At 48.2% G+C, this 17,876-nt stretch overlaps 1 protein-coding gene across 1 annotated transcript in view; it reads left to right on the top strand.

Moving 5' to 3' along the window:
* Positions 1-679: 679 nt before the first annotated feature.
* Positions 680-17,876, top strand: part of LOC137096597 (uncharacterized) — a 33,246-nt gene continuing 16,049 nt past the window's right edge. Inside the window, exons 1-2 of the mRNA XM_067466283.1 lie at positions 680-695; positions 9,237-11,164. Of these exons, the coding sequence (XP_067322384.1) occupies positions 680-695; positions 9,237-10,333 (1,113 nt within the window). The 3' untranslated portion in view covers positions 10,334-11,164. The remainder of the gene's footprint in view (positions 696-9,236; positions 11,165-17,876) is intronic.

Raw genomic sequence — 17,876 nt, 5'->3', positions numbered from 1 at the left:
CAGGAGGTCTCTTCCAACTCTTTGATTCTATGATTCTATGATTCTGGCATTGGAGAGGGATTGGCTGGGGACTGCTGGAAGAGCACTTTGGTTTTCTCGATGTTCAATGACAGGCCATAGGGGAATGTTGTTGCAAGGCAACCATTGTCAGCCTTATTGGCAGTGGATGATGGGAGCTGCATTCCCAAAAACATTGGGAATGAGATGTGTTGATCTCTTTCATCCCGTAGATGGCAGTCAAGCACCGTTCTGCCTTCTTTCTTCCTCAGGAGCAAAAAGTAAACAGGTTTGCAGCTGCCAGGAATCAGTTTGGGGTTTGTTTTTGGTTTTCTGCAGGTGAAAAACATCATTTCCCTTTGACTCCCAGCTGGGTTTCCCAATGGCCTGTTTGACATCAAGGTAAATCATAAAGCAGTTACGGAAATGTTTGCCTGTGCGCACCATTTCTGTTTTCTAATCCGAGGGTTTAATCCTTTCATCCTCATCTTCTCTTACAAACCCAGCTGCACAGACAAAGAAAGATTTACAAGCTCCTTGGGGGCAAGGGTCCATCTCTTTTGTGGGTTTGCAACCCTGTTGGACACTGTGCATGTTAATGATGCTAAATACATGACAGGCATGGCTATTGGAACAATGTTCTCATTGCCACGATTGAAAAGTATGCTATTCCATCTAGAACATGCTAAATGGAGAGGGTAAGAAACTGGGATTGCCTCCTATGGATTCTTCTTCATCTTGAGATGTTTTGGATCCCTGGAAGTTTGGGTTGAATCCACAACTGGAATAATAGACACCTGAACTTCGAAATGTGACTTTTGAAGACTACAACTTGTAGTTGTAGTTGTAGTTATAGTTTTACAAGGCCTTCTCTGCTTTTTGGTCTCACGAAACTATAAGTCCCAGGATCACATAGCATTGAATCCTGGAAGTTTGGGTTGAATCAACAATTAGAATGATAAACACCTGAACTTCGAAATGTGACTTTTGAAGACTACAACTTGTAGTTGTAGTTGCAGTTGTAGTTTTGCAAGGCCTTCTCTGCTTCTTGGCTTCACGAAACTATAAGTCCTGGGATTCCATAGCATTGAGCCCTGGAAGTTTGGGTTGAATCAACAATTGGAATAATACACACCTGAACTTCGATATGTGACTTTTGGAGACTACAATTTGTAGCTGTAGTTGTAGTTTTACAAGGCTTTCTCTGCTTCTTGGCCTGGCAAAACTATAAGTCCCAGGATTCTATAGCATTGAAACCTGGAAGTTTGGGTTGAATCCACAACTGGAATAATAGACACCTGAACTTCAAAATGTGACTTTTGGAAACTACAACTTATAGTTGTAGTTGCAGTTGAAGTTGTAGTTTTACAAGGCCTTCTCTGCTTCTTGGCTTCATGAAACTATCAGTCCCAGGATTCCATAGCACTGAGCCCTGGAAGTGTGGGTTGAATCAACAACTGGAATAATACACAGCCGAACTTCGATGTGTAACTTTTGGAGACTACAACTTGTAGTTGCGGTTATAGTTATAGTTTTACAAGGCCTTCTCTTCTTCTTGGCCTCATGAAACTATAAGCCCCACAATTCCATAGCATTGAGCCATAGCAGCTAAGGTGGTGTCAAACCACATTCTTTCTAGAGTTTAGATCCAAGTACATGGAATAAAATATTCCAGATGCAGCCATAACAGCTAAATGGGATCAAAATGCTATAACTTTTAGTGACAATGTACATGCTATAATCATGCTAGGAAGAAATAAAAAAGGGGGGGTGGCACTCTGGTTTGCAAAACACAATGGCAAAAGGTGGTTTAGTAATAATAATAACAGCAGCAGCAGCAGCAACAACAACTGAAAAGTCAGCAACAGATTACAAGTGTAGACTCTGCAAGGAAGCAGACGAAACAATAGATCACATCTGCAGCTGCTGCAAGAAAATTGCGCAGACGGACTACAAGAAGAGGCACAACACCGTTGCTCAGATGATTCATTGCAACTTGTGCCACAAACACCATCTGCCTGCTACAAAGAACTGGTGGGATCACAAGCTGGAAAAAGTTCCAGAAAATGGGACTTCTGAATTCAGACTGACAGAGTTTTGGAGCACAAGATTCCTGTCTTCAAGATCGTGGAAATAAAACAATTATGGATTGTCGATGTTGCAATTGTCAGTGACAGCAGAATTGACGAGAAGCAACTGAAAAAGCTGACACGATATGAGGATTTAAAGATTGAACTGCAAAGACTCTGGCACAAGTCAGTCAAGGTAGTCCCAGTGGTGATCGGCACACTGGGTGCAGTGCCTAAAGACCTTGGCCTGCACTTGAAAACAATTGGCGCTAACAAAATTACCATCTGTCATCTGCAAAAGGCCACCCTACTTGGATCTGCATGCATTACTTGCCAATACATTACACAGTCCTGGACACTTGGGAAGGGTCCAGCGCGTGATCGAATACAACAACCAGCACAGTGATCTTGTTTGCTGTGGACTCATCTTGCTATGTAGCAAGTAATAACAACAACAGTAATAAGGTCCTGGAAAGCTGGTATGTCAATTTGGTGCCCCCGCCATTCACAGCACAGTTAAAGTGTTGCTAAATTACTTTAATTCTACCATGTAGATGCACCTTTAGCGATTCCCTTCTTATAGTAACACCAGAGGCACTCCAAGTGGCCAGATACTGGTCAAAGGACATTTAATCAACTACCAAGCTTGCAAACTTTGTGTTTTGTTTGTTTGTCTGTTAAAAAATGCAATACAACTGTTTGGTTTGCTCCTGACACGATAAATAAAGTGACTCCCTTCTGAATTGCAGGCTTTCTAGGGATGTGGGCTGATTTCCAAGCCAAGCTCTTGAAACAGAAGCAACAGGTTTGGTTATTGAATGCGGCAGCTCCGTTTTCCAGCCATAGAGCAAATGCAAGCCTGGGCCCAGAAGTGAGATCATCTCAGCTCTTGTGTGCAACGAGGAGAGGTTGTTAGAAGATCCAAAGCAAAACAAAGCCAAACATGCACTGCATTGGGTCTAAAAAGGAAGTTGAATCAGTGGTGGTTGGTGCCCAACACTGGGGTGATCTATCCGCTCTGGGTTTTAGTCCAAACTGTAAAGGAGCAATTTGGGGGGACCTTGGATAACTCATCGAAGTTGCATCTAAACTGTACACTTTGGTTAAACTCACCAAAGTTGAGTAGAATTGATATAGTTTGGCCCCACTTTTACTGCCACGGTTCAGTGTGATCAGACCTTGGGATTTGTAGTTTTGCAAAGCCCTTCTCTGCTATGTTTCCATCACACTGTGGAATTGCAACTCCTAGGATTGCACAGCACTGAGCCATAGCAATTAAAGTAGACACAAAACTGCATGTATAGATCATGCATGGGGAAACTTTGGCTATCCAGGTGTTTTGGACTTCAACTCCCACAATTCCTGGCCTCAGGCCTCTTCCTTTTCCCCCTCAGCCGCTTAAGCGGCTGAGGGGGAAAAGGAAGAGGCCTGAGGCCAGGAATTGTGGGAGTTGAAGTCCAAAACACCTGGATCGCCAAAGTTTCCCCATCAAGAGTATGCATCCTAGCCATGATCTCTCCAAATTTTGCAACATACTCAAAAGTCTGGTTTCTTGAGTATCAGTCAAGGGATATACAAGCAATGCATCAAACTAATTGCAAGGGTGCATTGAGTGATTTTTCTGTTTCCTTTCTGCAAAACTGCCATTACTTTCTACACCGTCGGCCCAGAAATGGCAGTCACCCAAATGAGAAAAGATGGGGAATCCTTCAAGGCAGCGGCTTCAATAAATCTGGGTAATTTCTGGGCTTTCCCTCCCTCCCCAGTTGAGCTCTCTCCACTTCTTCTGCCCAGCTGAATCTGGAAAAGTTGTCTTTCTTTGGATTTTAAGGTAGAGCCGTCCCTCCACCTGAGACTGGATGGCGTAACGTGGTGCTTAAGAGCTGTTGTTGGTCAGAAGAATATATATACTGCCTCAAGGTGGAGTGGGATCGCCTTCTTTGGAGGGCTTTAAACAGAGACTGAATGGCCATCTGTTGGGAAGGCTTGGATGGTGTATACAGCCAGGCAAAGGGGGTTGTGGTGTGTGTCTCTTCTAACTATAGTTCTATTGGGTTGTTGTGGCAAGAAGAAGAGGAAGAAGAAGGAGAAGAAGGGGAATAAAAAGACAAGTATGAAGGGGAGGGAAGGAGTGAGAAGTGGGGGAGGAGGACGATGACGATGAATAAGGAGTGGAGGAGGAGGAAGAGGGAGGAAGAGAAGGAGGGGAAGAAGAAGAAGAAGAAGAGAAAGGGGAGGAAGAGAGGAAGAGGAAGTAGAAGAGGACAGGAAGAGAGGAGGGGGAGAAGAAAGAAGAAGAGGGAGGAAGAGAAGGAGGGAAGAAGAAGAAGAGGAAGGGGAAGGGGAAAAAGAGAGGAAGAAGAAGAGCGAGGAAGAGGGAAAGGAGAAGAGGAAGAGGAAGAAGAGGCAGAAGAAGAAGAAAGGAAGAGGAGGAAAATAAGAGGGAGGAAGAAGAAGAGAGAGGAAGAGGGGAACGAGAAGAGGAGGGAGAAAGTAGAACAGGGAGAAAGAGGAGGAGATAAAGAAGAAGAGGAGGAGGAGGAGAAATAGGAGAGGAGGAAGAAGAAGAAGAAGAGAGAAAGAGGAAGGAGAAGAGGAAAACAAGAGGGAGGAAGAGGAGGAAGAAAAAAGAGGAGGAGGAAGACAGAGAAGGAAGAGAGAAGGAGGAAAAAGAGGGAGGGAGAGGGGAAGAAGAAGAAGAAGAAGAAGAAGAAGAAGAAGAAGAAGAGGGAGAAAGAAGAGGGAGGAAGAGGAGATAAAGAAGAAGAAGAAGAGGAAAACGAAGGAAGAAGAGCAGGAAGAAGAAGAGGAGGAGGAGGAAGAAGAAGGGGATAAGGAGGAAGAAGAATATGAGTAAGAGAGAGAAGGAAGAGAAAAGGAGGAAAAAGAGGAAGAGGGGAAGGAGAAGAGGAGGGAGAAAGAAAAACAGGGAGGAAAAGGAGGAGATAGAAGAAGAAGAAGAAGAAGAAGAAAGAGGAAGAAGAAGAGGAAGAAGAGGAAAACGAGGGAGGAAGAGGAAGAAGAAGGTGATAAGGAGGGAAGAAGAATAGGAGTAAGAGAGAGAAGGAAGAGAAAAGGAGGAAAATAAGGGAGGAAGAGGGAGAAGGAAGCGAAGAAGAAAAAGATGGGGAGAAAGAGAGAAGCAAGGACGAGAGAAGAAGAAAAAGATGGGGAGAAAGAGAGAAGCAAGGACGAGAGAAGAAGAAAAAGATTGGGAGAAAGAGAGAAGCAAGGACGAGAGAAGAAGAAAAAGATGGGGAGAAAGAGAGAAGGAAGGACTTGAGAAGAAGAAAAAGATGGGGAGAAAGAGAGAAGCAAGGAAAAGAGAAGAAAAAAAAGATGGGGAGAAAGGGGTGAAGAAGGGGATAAGGAGGGAAGAAAATCAAAAGAGGATGGTAGGAGGAAGAAGCATGGGAGGAAGAAGGAAAAGGAAGCGAAGAAGAAAAGAAGGGGAGAAATAGAAAAGGAAGGCCAAGAGAAGGAGGGGGTGAAGATCAGAAGGGGGGGTGAAGAGGAGAAGGAGCAGGAGAGAAAGAAGCCAGGACTGTTTCCTTTGACCATTTTTGTCTTTTCCGGAAGTTCGCCTCCGCCTTGGCCCCAGAGGAGGGAGAAGACGCACAGAGTGGTCCTGGTCCAGAAGCCCCCCCCCCCCCAACCCCCCAACCCTTCCCCTCCCCTTCCCCAACAAGTAAACAAAGCCTTTCCTCTCTGCCTGGGAGTCTGCGCCCCTTCCCTTGCCTCCCTTGGGAGAGAGAGAGAGTGGGATGCGGAGGGGATGCAGGAATGGCTGGACCACTCTCTCCATCTCTCCATCCTTGCCTGTCCTGGGCTGCGGAGGGATGCAGGAATGGCTGGACCACTCTCTCCATCCTTCCTTGCCTGTCCCGGGCTGCCTCTGCCTGCCTTCCTGACTCCCGAAGCTGCGCAGTCATCGCCGCCTGTTACATAAGAAGCAGCCGGGCAGGGAATTAATGATCTTTGGAGAGAGGGGGGAGGCACAACAACACCCCCTCCCCTCCCCTCTCCCCCCCACCCCTCTCCTTCCAGACACCCCCCCCCCTTCTTTCTCTCTCTTTCTGGGCACAAACTCCTTTCTTTCCAGGCGCCGGATTCGCTATTTCTTCTTCTCTCCATCTCCCGACTTTTCATCTTGGGGAAGGGGAGGCTGAGGGGGGCGACTTAGTGGCCCCCCCTCCCCATAATATATAGACCCCCTTCCTCCTCATCAACACCCCCTTCCTAGTCGAGGCTGCTTTAAGAGAGGAGGAGGAGGAAGAAGAGGAAGAAGAGGAGGAGCAGCCAAAGCTAAGCAGGTCCAAACGGAGCCGACCCGCTCCCCGTTGTTTTGTGTGTGTCCCCCCCCCTCTTTCTTCCCCGAGTGGCGCAGCAGAAGGAAAGCCAAGCAGGAAGGCAGCTGCAAGGGCCTCCTTTGAAGTGGGGGGGCTCTGGGAAAGAGGGGAAGGGGAGGGGAGGGGGCGGGCCAAAGTGAGGAAGGGGCTGCGCCGATTGGGGGAAAGTTTTCCGGCGGGGGGATTGGCAGGGAAAGCGGGGCTTTGGGGAGAGGGGGGGGGCTTCAAGAGAGAGGGGAGTTTAGAAGGTGGGGAGCTTTGGAGGTGGGGGGGTCTTCGGTTGAAAGGAGCCCCAATATTGTTATTATTATTGCCACTATTATTATCCCGGATTGAGACGCTCAAGAAGCCGCCGGCAGATAACCCGAACCAGAAGGACGTCCGGGAGAAGTTGGGGTACAGCTGACTCCCCTAATCTCTCCAGCCGAGGTAGAGTTTGTGTCCTGAGAAGTTGGGGCGCAAGGGAGCCCCCCCAAATCCATCCAGCCAAGTAAGCAGATCGTGTTTGTGTGTCCCAAGAGGTTGGGAGGTCGGAAAGAAGTTGGGGTGAAGGAGAAACCCCCCCCATTCATCTACCCTTGTGTTTGTCTAAGGGAGAAGTTGGGGTACAGCTGACCCCCCTCTAATCTGTCCAGCCAAGGTAGAGTTTGTGTCCTGAGAAGTTGGGGCGCAAGGAAGCCCCCCAAATCCGTCCAGCCAAGTAAGCAGATCGTGTTTGTGTGTCCCAAGACGTTTGGAGGTAGGAGAGAAGTTGGGGTGAAGGAGAGCCCCCCCAATTCATCTATCGTTGTCTTTGTCTAGGAGAGAAGTTGGGGTACAGCAGACCCCCCTCTAATCTGTCTAGCCAAGGTAGAGTTTGTGTCCTGAGAAGCTGGGGCGCAAGGAAGCCCCCAAATCCTCGCACCAAGTAAGTTTGTGTGTTTGAGGACGTTGTGAGGCCAGAGAAAGGTTGGGGTGCAGGAGAGCCCCCCCCCCCCCATTCCTCTACCGTAGTGTTTGTCTAAGGGAGAAGTTGAGGTACAGCTCACCCCCCCCCAATCTCTCCAGCCGAGGTGGAGTTTGTGTCCTGAGAAGTTGGGGTGCAAGGAAGCCCCCAAATCCTCGCAGCAAGTAAGTAGATAGTGTTTGTGTGTTCGAGGACGTTGTGAGACCAGAGAAAGGTTGGGGTGCAGGAGAGCCCCCCAATTCATCTGCCATATTGTTTGTCTAAGGAAGAAGTTGGGATACAGCTGACTCCCCTCTAATCTGTCCAGCCAAAGTAAGCGTCCTGAGAAAGTTGGGGTGCAAATCCGTCCAGCCAAGTAACCAGATAGTGTGTGTGTGTGTGTTCGAGGACGTTGGGAGGCCAGAGAGAAGTTGGGGTGCAGGAGAGCACCCCCCAAATTCATCTACCATAGTGTTTGTCTAGGGGAGAAGTTGGGGTACAGTTGACCCCTCTCTAATCTGTCCAGCCAAGATAGAGTTAGCGTCCTGAGAAAGTTGGGGTGCAAATCCATCCAGTCAAGTAATCAGATAGTGTGTGTGTGTTCGAGGACGTTGGGAGGTCAGAGAGAAGTTGGGGTGCAGGCAACCCCACCACAATCCATGGAGCCAAGTAAAGGGGTGGTTTTGGGTTAGGACAGGGGCTTTGGGAAGTTGGGGTGAAGGTGACCCCTTCAAATCAAAGCAAGTAGGTCCTGTTTGAGTCAGGAAAACTTGGGGCGCAGGTGCCCCCCAAATTTATTATCTGTTGAGTCAAGTAAGTGGGTATTGTTTGGGGTGCAGGCAATCCCCCCATGTATCCACTGAGCCAAGTAAGTGAGTGGTGTTTGTGTTTAGAGAAGTTGGGGTTCAGGTGAACCCCCAAATCTGTCTTGTGAGTGTTGTTTGTGTTGGGAAAAGTTGGGGTGCAGGTGATTCCCCTCAAATATATTTCGAGCCAAGTAATCTGGGGGTGCTTGTGTTGAGAGAATTTGGGGTGCAGGCGAACCCCAAAATCTATCTTGTGAGTATTGTTTGTGTTGGGAGAAGTTGGAGTGCAGGTGACTCCCCCCAAAATATCTTTTGAGCCAAGTAAGTGAGTGGTGTTTGTGTCTGGAGGGATTGGGGTGCAGGTGAACCCCCAAATCTGTCTTGTGAGTGTTGTTTGTGTTGGGAGAAGTTGGGGTACAAGTGACTCCCCCCAAATTTATTTTGAACCAAGTAAGTAGGTGGTATTTGTGTTTGGAGAAGTTGGGGTGCAGGTGAACCCCCAAATCTGTCTTGTTGGTATTGTTTGTGTTGGGAGAAGTTGGGGTACAGGGGATTCCCCCCAAATTTATTTTGAACCAAGTAAGTAGGTAGTATTTGTGTTTGGAGAACTTGGGGTGCAGGTGAACCCCCAAATCTGTCTTGTTGGTATTGTTTGTTTTGGGAGAAGTTGGGGTGCAGGTGAACCCCCAAATCTGTCTTGTCAGTATTGTTTGTGTTGTGATAAGTTGGGGCACAGGTGACTCCCTCCCAATATATTTTGAGTCAAGTAAGTGGATGGTGTTTATGTCTGGAAAAGTTGGGGTGCATGTGAACCCCTAAATCCGTCTTGTGAGTATTGTTGGTGTTGGGAGAAGTTGGGATACAAGTGACTCTCCCCCAAATATCTGTTGAACCAATCAAGGTGGTGGTGCTTGTGTCAGGAGTTGGGGTACAGGTGAACCCCCAAATCCATCCTGCAGTGTTTGTCTTGGGAGAAGTGGGATCAGGGAGAAGTTGGGGTGTGGGTGACACACCTCAACCTGTGTGAGAGAGGTGTGGGACTGATCCAAAGTGAGCTTCAGGGATAGCCTCACCCCCTTTTTCCCTTGAGCCATCCGGACCCCGGAGGAGAGGGTCGGCCCAGGGCGGCAGGGGGGTCTCTTGCCCGGGCAGCCAGAGGCACTGGGCTTGTGCTGCGGGGTCCAGGAGGCGCTAGGCTTGGCCGTGGGGGTCCAGGAGGAAGCCTGGGGGCGGGGGGTACAGGAGGAGGGTGGCCCCCAGGGGAAGCCGGGCTCGGATGACCGGGAGGTGAGAGCAGAGCCCAGTTGGTGGCGTTTCAGGGCCGAGAAGGGAGCGGGGCCTTCTTCGCGGTGGCTCCCTGGAGTTGAGAACTCGCAGGAGGGGAGCGAAGAGCGGCCCCTGCTGGTGGAAGGAAGGGAAGCGCGGCCGAGGCTGCTGGTGGCGGGGCAAGTGGAGTGGGCTGGGGAGCGGCGGCAGGGAAGCGGGTTCGGGGTCCAAGAGGAAGCTGGGGGGATAGAGGGGTCCGAGCGCTGTGGGGTGGAAGAAGAGTTTCCCCCGGAGGAAGAGAAAGTGAAGGAGGAGGAGGAAGAAGAAGAAAAGGGGGGACTCTTTCATCTATGGGGGGAGGAGGAGGAAAGTGGGGTGCTGCCGATAGAGGAAGAGGAGGATGAAGGGGTCTCCGCTGTCGGAATTGTCCTGTTGGAGGGTCCCAGGCAGGAGCGGGGCCTGATCCTGGGGGGCCGCCAGGAGCAAGTGGGGTTCGGGGAGATTGGCCTGGGGGTGGCGGAGCAAGAGGTCGGCCTCTGGGCCCAGCAGCAGCCCCACGGCGAGGCGGAGGCCAGGCTCTGGGGCCGGTCATCCTTGGAGCGGCCCCTGTGGCCCCGAAGGTGGCGTTGGGGGGGACAAGAGGCGGTGCGGCATTCGGCCCTCCAGGAAAGGGCTGGGGGTCCGGGGCGAGGGTCTCAGCAAGAGGAAGGGGGACTGAGGCAGGCAGTGCAGGAGGGGCAGCCGCTGGAGTTGGGGGGCTTTGGGTGGGGCGTGCAGGAGGGGGGTCAGTGTCGCCGAGAGGCCACATCCACGGCCAGGTTAAACCGAGGGGCACGAGGATGCGGGGAGTGGCCGCCGAGGGAGCCGAACGAAGCGAATCCCCTTCAACGTTGTCACTTTCTCAACCTCCCTTCGGCATAAGGAGGAGTCCCTTGTGCCTTTTGCAACCCTTCGCAGCAAGAAATGTAGCCTCCCAGGAAAGGAAGTGGATCCGAAAGAAGTGAACCCCGAATATTCCCTGTTTGCCAAGGTGGAATCTTTTGGCAATCAGTGAACGTTGTTTACAACTCTGCAACAAGGACTTTTGTCATTGTGAATGTCGAAACGAAATTTGGCGCCGGTGCCTTTTGCCACTCCTCGCAGCAGGAAATGTAGCCTCTCTAAGCAATATGCAAGACGTCTGCAAGCAAGTCTTATTCGCCCCTACCTGTCTTTCTCTCTCAACTATCCTCGTGTGACCAGCTGTTGGCTCTTTTCAGAATGTTGCACCAGTCTTCGACAATCTGCTTTCCTCGTGCGTCGCACCAGTGAGTAACGTACTTGTCTGCGCATCTTGGCACCTCCTGTTTCCACCCGTTTTCTCTAGAGCAATGCAAAAGAAGTTGTAATATCCACTCTTCGTGCTGCAAAAGCTTCACAGCTGCACAATATCTTCAAGTATCAACGCTCCACAATAGTGTCATGTGGCATAAGACACGCTGCAGCGTTTGCCCTGTCGTGTATTTGCTTCTGGCACAGCTGCACAATTGTGTCTCGCCTTGTGCCTTGAAATCTGCTCGAAACCCTACGAGACGTGTGCGCGCTATTGCGGATTGTGACTAGAAGTGTCCTACCTGTTCCCGCCTCTGTGTTGCTGCCGTGGCCTTGTTCCTAGTGCAATGTGACTTTGATGGTGCACAGCCGTGCAAAAGTGAACGTGAAGTCTGCAAGACACTGGAGAGGCCTCACTGTACACCGCCGCCGCTGTCTTGTGTAAGTATCTCACCTTACTTTTTAATTATGTATTGTTTTGTTGTTGTTTTTTTGTCGTGTCAGGAGTGACTTGTGAAACTGCAAGTCGCTTCTGTTGTGAGAGAATTGGCCGTCTGCAAGGACGTTGCCCAGGGGATGCCCAGATGATTTGATGTTTTTATCATCCTTGTGGGAGGCTTCTCTCATGTCCCCGCATGAGGAGCTAGAGCTGATAGAGGGAGCTCATCCACCTCTCCCCGGATTCGAACCTGCGACCTGTCGGTCTTCAGTCCTGCCGGCACAGGGGTTGTTTTAATATGTATCTTTTCTCGAAATACATTTTGATATGTGTATTTGTGGTATTTTAACAATGTTTACGTGTTTTAATTATTCAGTAATCCGTCTCAAGCTACGAGGAAAGGCAGGAAAGAAATGAAATTATTATTGGGTTGTGAGTTTCCTGGGGTGTATGGCTATGTTCCAGAAGCACTCTCTCCTGATGTTTCACCCACACCTATTGCAGGCATCCTCGGAGGTTGTGAGGTCTGTTGGAAACTAGGCAAGTGAGGTTTATATATCTGTGGAATGATGTCTAGGGTGGGAGAAAGAACTCTTGCCTATTGGAGGTAGGTGTGAATGTTTCAATTGGCCACCTTGATTAGCATTGAATAGCCTTGCAGCTTCAAGGCTTGGCTGCTTCCTGCCTGGGGGAATCCTTTGTTGGGAGGTGATTACCTGGCCAGGAGATAATGCTTCTGGAACATAGCCATACAGCCCGGAAAACTCACTGTGACCCAGTGATTTTGGCCTTGAAAGCGTTTGACAACACAAAATTATTATTGTCAAAGGCTTTCATGGCTGTAATCACTGGATTGTTGTAGGGTTTTTTGGGCTATATGGCTATGTTCTAGAAGCATTCTCTCCTGACGTTTTGATGCAATCCAGAGCAGGGAACGAGGCCCTAAGATAACTATCCACCACACTTGGCTGTGAAAAACAATCCTTTTTTATTGAAGAAAAATGGTTACAAAATAAAGGAAAAATGCAAGTCAAAAGCCACAGCAAAATCAGCAAACATGAATTTAAATGGACAAAGCAAAACCAAAAGCCTCACTGGAAAATACTGGAACCTGTTAGCAATCCACTAACCGTACTTGATATCCTAGAAATCTTCCCAAACTATGGCCAGGGAACCGGGAGAACTGCCAAGGTCTTCATCAATTCTGAAACGATGCCTGAACTGAGGGAATCAGCCCGGCGTATTGCAATTAAAATTCAAGAATTGGTTCCGTGAACCGCCCTTCTTTTTTGAAGCCAATGTTTTTAATTCTTGAATTCGGGAGGATCGACGCAAACTGAGTGATTTACGTTTCACCTGCATCTATGGCAAGCATCCTCAGAGGTTGTGACCTCACAACTTGCTTGAGCCCTTCGGATGGCGAGAGAGTGAGGCAGGTGAGGTGGGCTTTGTGCGAGGCCAGGCCTCGCGATGAGGGTCCCTCGCCTGCCCGCACCCTTGTCGGATAGCGAGGCAGGCGAGGCAGGCTTTGCACGAGGCCAGGCCTCATGCAGAGGACCTCTTGCTTGCCCCGCACCCTCACCGGATGGTGAGAGTGTGAGGCAGGTGAGGCAGGCTTTGCTCAAGGCCAGGGCCAACGGAGGCGGCCTCGCGACCCCTTCAAAATGGGCAGGCGACCCCCCTGGGGGTCACGATCCCCAGGTTGAGAACCGCTGGTTTAGGGCTTTATAGGCTAAAGCCAGCACTTTGAACTATGACCATATTGGTTGCCCTTTTCTGGGTACGTTCTACTTTATCAGCGTCCTCCTTGAATTGCTTTGCCCAGAAGTGGACCCAGGGTTATTATTCCAGGAGAGGCCTGACCAACACAGAATAGAGTTGGACTATGACTTCCCATTGACCTTTCTAGCTGTTGCATCCGATTGTTGATTCATGTTTAGCTTGTAGCCTACCAAGTCTCCTAGACCCCTTTCACATCTATCCATCCTATATCTATGCATTTCATTTCCTAAGTGCAATACCATGCATTTCTCCCTGTTGAAGCTTGTTTGGATAATGTATTGTCGAAGGCTTTCATGGCTGGAATCACTAGGTTCTTGTGGGTTTTTTCGGGCTATATGACCATGTTCTAAATGTCTCTAGAACATGGCCATGTAGCCCGAAAAAAACCCACAAGAACCTTGTTTGGATAATGTATTGTCGAAGGCTTTCATGGCTGGAATCACTCAGTTCTTGTGGGTTTTTTCGGGCTATATGGCCTTGTTCTAGAGGCATTTCTCCTGACGTTTCGCCTGCATCTACCTCTGAGGATGCTTGCCATAGATGCAGGCGAAACATCAGGAGAAATGCCTCTAGAACATGGCCATGTAGCCCAAAAAAACCCCACAAGAACCTTGTTTTGCTAATGTATTGTCGAAGGCTTTCATGGCTGGAATCACTCAGTTCTTGTGGGTTTTTTCGGGCTATATGGCCATGTTCTAGAGGCATTTCTCCTGACATTTCGCCTGCATCTACCTCTGAGGATGCTTGCCATAGATGCAGGCGAAACGTCAGGAGAAATGCCTCTAGAACATGGCCATATAGCCTGAAAAAACCCACAAGAACCTTGTTTGGATAATGTATTGTTGAAGGCTTTCATGGCTGGAATCACTCAGTTCTTGTGGGTTTTTTCGAGCTGTATGGCCATGTTCTAGAGGCATTTCTCCTGACGTTTTGCCTGCATCTACATCTGAGGATGCTTGCCATAGATGCAGGCGAAACGTCAGGAGAAATGCCTCTAGAACATGGCCATGTAGCCTGAAAAAACCCACAAGAACCTTGTTTGGATAATGTATTGTCGAAGGCTTTCATGGCTGGAATCACTCAGTTCTTGTGGTTTTTTTCGGGCTATATGGCCATGTTCTAGAGGGATTTCTCCTGACGTTTCGCCTGCATCTACCTCTGAGGATGCTTGCCATAGATGCAGGCGAAACGTCAGGAGAAATGCCTCTAGAACATGGCCATGTAGCCTGAAAAAACCCACAAGAACCTTGTTTGGATAATGCATTGTCAAAGGCTTTCATGGCTGGAATCACTCAGTTCTTGTGGGTTTTTTCGGGCTATATGGCCATGTTCTAGAGGCATTTCTCCTGACGTTTCGCCTGCATCTACCTCTGAGGATGCTTGCCATAGATGCAGGCGAAACATCGGGAGAAATGCCTCTAGAACATGGCCATATAGCCCCAAAAAACCCACAAAAACCTTGTTTGGATAATGTATTGTCGAAGGCTTTCATGGCTACAATCACTCAGTTCTTGTGGGTTTTTTCGGGCTATATGGCCATGTTCTAGAGGCATTTCTCCTGACGTTTCGCCTGCATCTACCTCTGAGGATGCTTGCCATAGATGCAGGCAAAACGTCAGGAGAAATGCCTCTAGAACATGGCCATGTAGCCGGAAAAAACCCACAAGAACCTGGTTTGGATAATGTATTGTCGAAGGCTTTCATGGCTGGAATCACTCAGTTCTTGTGGGTTTTTTGGGGCTATATGGCCATGTTCTAAATGCCTCTAGAACATGGCCATGTAGCCCGAAAAACCCCACAAGAACCTTGTTTGGATAATGTATTGTCGAAGGCTTTCATGGCTGGAATCACTCAGTTCTTGTGGGTTTTTTCGGGCTATATGGCCATGTTCTAGAGGCATTTCTCCTGACGTTTCGCCTGCATCTACCTCTGAGGATGCTTGCCATAGATGCAGGCGAAACATCAGGAGAAATGCCTCTAGAACATGGCCATATAGCCCGAAAAAACCCACAAGAACAGACTTGTTTGGATAGTTCTGGCCAATCTGCTCTCTCATCTGTTAAGGTCACTTTGGATACAGCTCCTGGAGCATTAGCTGTCCATCCCAATTGGATGTCTTTCTGGTGCGACAGCCTGGCTCTTGCATAATCGGTGACTCTGTTGCACAAACGTTTTTGCCGCTGTGCTCTGTTTTTGCCAGCAAAAAAAGTCAACAGCAACTTTGAGAGTCCTCAAAGTCTTAATGGTGCGCAGCAGCCACAAGAGAGCGCATTGTCTCTGCAGCAGCCGGAAGAAGGCAGGCCACATGCTGTGAGTGTGCATTGAAATCATGCGCTGCTGCTGCCGCCACGGCTGTCCTGCTGTGTGGGATCAACAGCAAAGGCAGGGAAGCAAATAGGACAGCGAAAACCCATGGTAATCCTCTCCTTGATCTTTCCTCCTTCTTCCTCCTTGGAGAGCAGCTGCGTGGAGGCCGAGAGGGGATGCAGGGGATGATGGCAGGTAAGGGACCGAGAGGCCAAAAGCCCTTCTTCGTGGCATCAAGTCCCTTCTTCTTCTTCTTCTTCCTCCTCCTTTGAGGAGCTTCCTCGCACCAGGAGGCCATCAGGTCCAAGGCAGGACCAGGCTGCTCCCTCCCAAGAGTTTCCCTCTCAGAACAAAGGCAACTCTGTGGTTTCCAGAGCGTGGCGTTGAAAACCATCTCCAATGCCGTTTTAGACCCACGGCTTTTGCAAACACAAAGTGACAGCATGCTATTTTTAAAATATAGGCTGCATACATTGCAAACCAAACGGGAACATTGACAAGCTGTCAGGAGCTGTGTTCTGTGTCCCTATTCTTCCTCCTCCTCCGCTTCCTCCTCCTTATTATATTTATACTATTGCAAATCAGACTGAGACAATTAAAAAGGTCTCGGCATCTCACTATTTTTGTATTATTGTACTTATCGCTATTGCAAATTGGATTGGGACATTGAAAAGCTCTGTGTCCCTATTCCTCCTCCTCCTCCTCATTATTATTATTATTATTATTATTATTATTATTATTGGATTGCAAATCAAACTGGAACATTGAAAAGCTCTGTCCCTTTTCCTCCCCCTCCTCCTTATTGTTGTTGTTATTGTTGTTGTTGTTGTTGTTGTTATTAGGTAAAGGTAAAGGTAGTCCCCTGGCATTAAGTCCAGTCATGTCTGACTCTGGGGTGTGGTGCTCATCTCCATTTCTAAGCTGAAGAGCTGGCATTGTCCGTAGACACCTCCAAGGTCATGTGGCCAGCATGACTGCATGGAGCGCCGTTACCTTCCCACCGGAGCGGTACCTATTGATCTACTCACATTTGCATGTTTTCGAACTGCTAGGTTGGCAGAAGCTAGGGCTGACAGCGGAAGCTCACACTGCTCCCCGGAATCGAACCTGCGACCTTTCGATCAACAAGCTCAGCAGCTCAGCGCTTTAACCCACTGCGCCACCGGGGGCTCAGTGGGTTATTATTATTAGACTATTGCAAATCAGACTGGGACATTAAGAAAACTCTGGGTACCTAACTATTTTTGTATTATTATTCTTATTACTATTGCAAATTGGATTGGGACATTGAAAAGCTCTGTGTCCCTATCCCTCCTCCTCCTCTTCCTCATTATTATTATTATTATTATTATTATTATTATTATTATTATAGTATTGCAAATCAAACTGGGAAGAGAAAAGCTCTGTCCCTCCTCCACCTCCGCCTCCTTCTTATTGTTATTGTTGTTGTCATTGTTATTATTATTGTTGTTCATTCGTTCAGTCGTCTCCGACTCTTCGTGACCTCATGGACCAGCCCACGCCAGAGCTCCCTGTCGGGCGTCACCACCCCCAACTCCTTCAAGGTCAGTCCAGTCACTTCAAGGATGCCATCCATCCATCTTGCCCTTGGTCGGCCCCTCTTCCTTTTCCCTTCCACTTTCCCCAGCATAATTGTCTTCTCTAGGCTTTGCTGTCTCCTCATGATGTGGCCAAAGGACTTCCACTTTAGGTTCTTGTGGGTTTTTTTCGGGCTATAGAGCCATGTTCTAGAGGCATTTCTCCTGACGTTTCGCCTGCATCTATGGCAAGCATCCTCAGAGGTTGAGAAGGTCTTGGTCCTCCTGATAAGTCTAAAGCGTCTAGAATGGAAGCAAGGTCGTTTTGTAGTCTTGAATGTATCCCTCAGTGATAAAATGTCCCTGCTCGGTGCGGTGTAGAATAAATACACACTTCAATATAACACAGATTTACAGCATTCCAGAAGAAGAAGAAAATCTTATCAGGAGGACCAAGACCTTCTCAACCTCTGAGGATGCTTGCCATAGATGCAGGCGAAACGTCAGGAGAAATGCCTCTAGAACATGGCTCTATAGCCCGAAAAAACCCACAAGGACCTAGTGATTCCAGCCATGAAAGCCTTCGACAAGACTTCCACTTTGTTTCTAGTATCCTTCCCTCCAGTGAGCAGTCAGGCTTTATTTCCTGGAGGATGGAAATAATATTATTATTAGACTATTGCAAATCAGACTGGAACACTAAAAGAGCTCCGGTTACCTGCTTTAGTATTGTTGTTGTTGTTGTTGTTATTATTATTATTATTATTATTATTATATTTATACTATTGCAAATCAAACCGGAGCATTGAAAAGCTCTGTCCCTTTTCCTCCTCCTGTTTCTCATTGTTGTTGTTATTGTCATTGTTGTTATTATTATTATTATTATTATTATTATTAGATATTGCAAATCAGACTGGGACATTAAAAAAACTTTGAGTACCTAACTATTTTTGTATTATTATTCTTATTACTATTGCAAATTGGGTTGGAGCATTGAAAAGCTCTGTGTCCCTATCCCTCCTCCTCCTCCTCCTCATTATTATTATTATTATTATTATTATTATTATAGCATTGCAAATCAAACTGG

The sequence above is a fragment of the Anolis sagrei genome, chromosome 3, assembly GCF_037176765.1.
Source record: "Anolis sagrei isolate rAnoSag1 chromosome 3, rAnoSag1.mat, whole genome shotgun sequence".
NCBI lineage: Eukaryota > Metazoa > Chordata > Lepidosauria > Squamata > Dactyloidae > Anolis > Anolis sagrei.
Note: the sequence above shows the minus strand (reverse complement) of the source record. Positions and strands in the feature narration are given on the sequence as shown.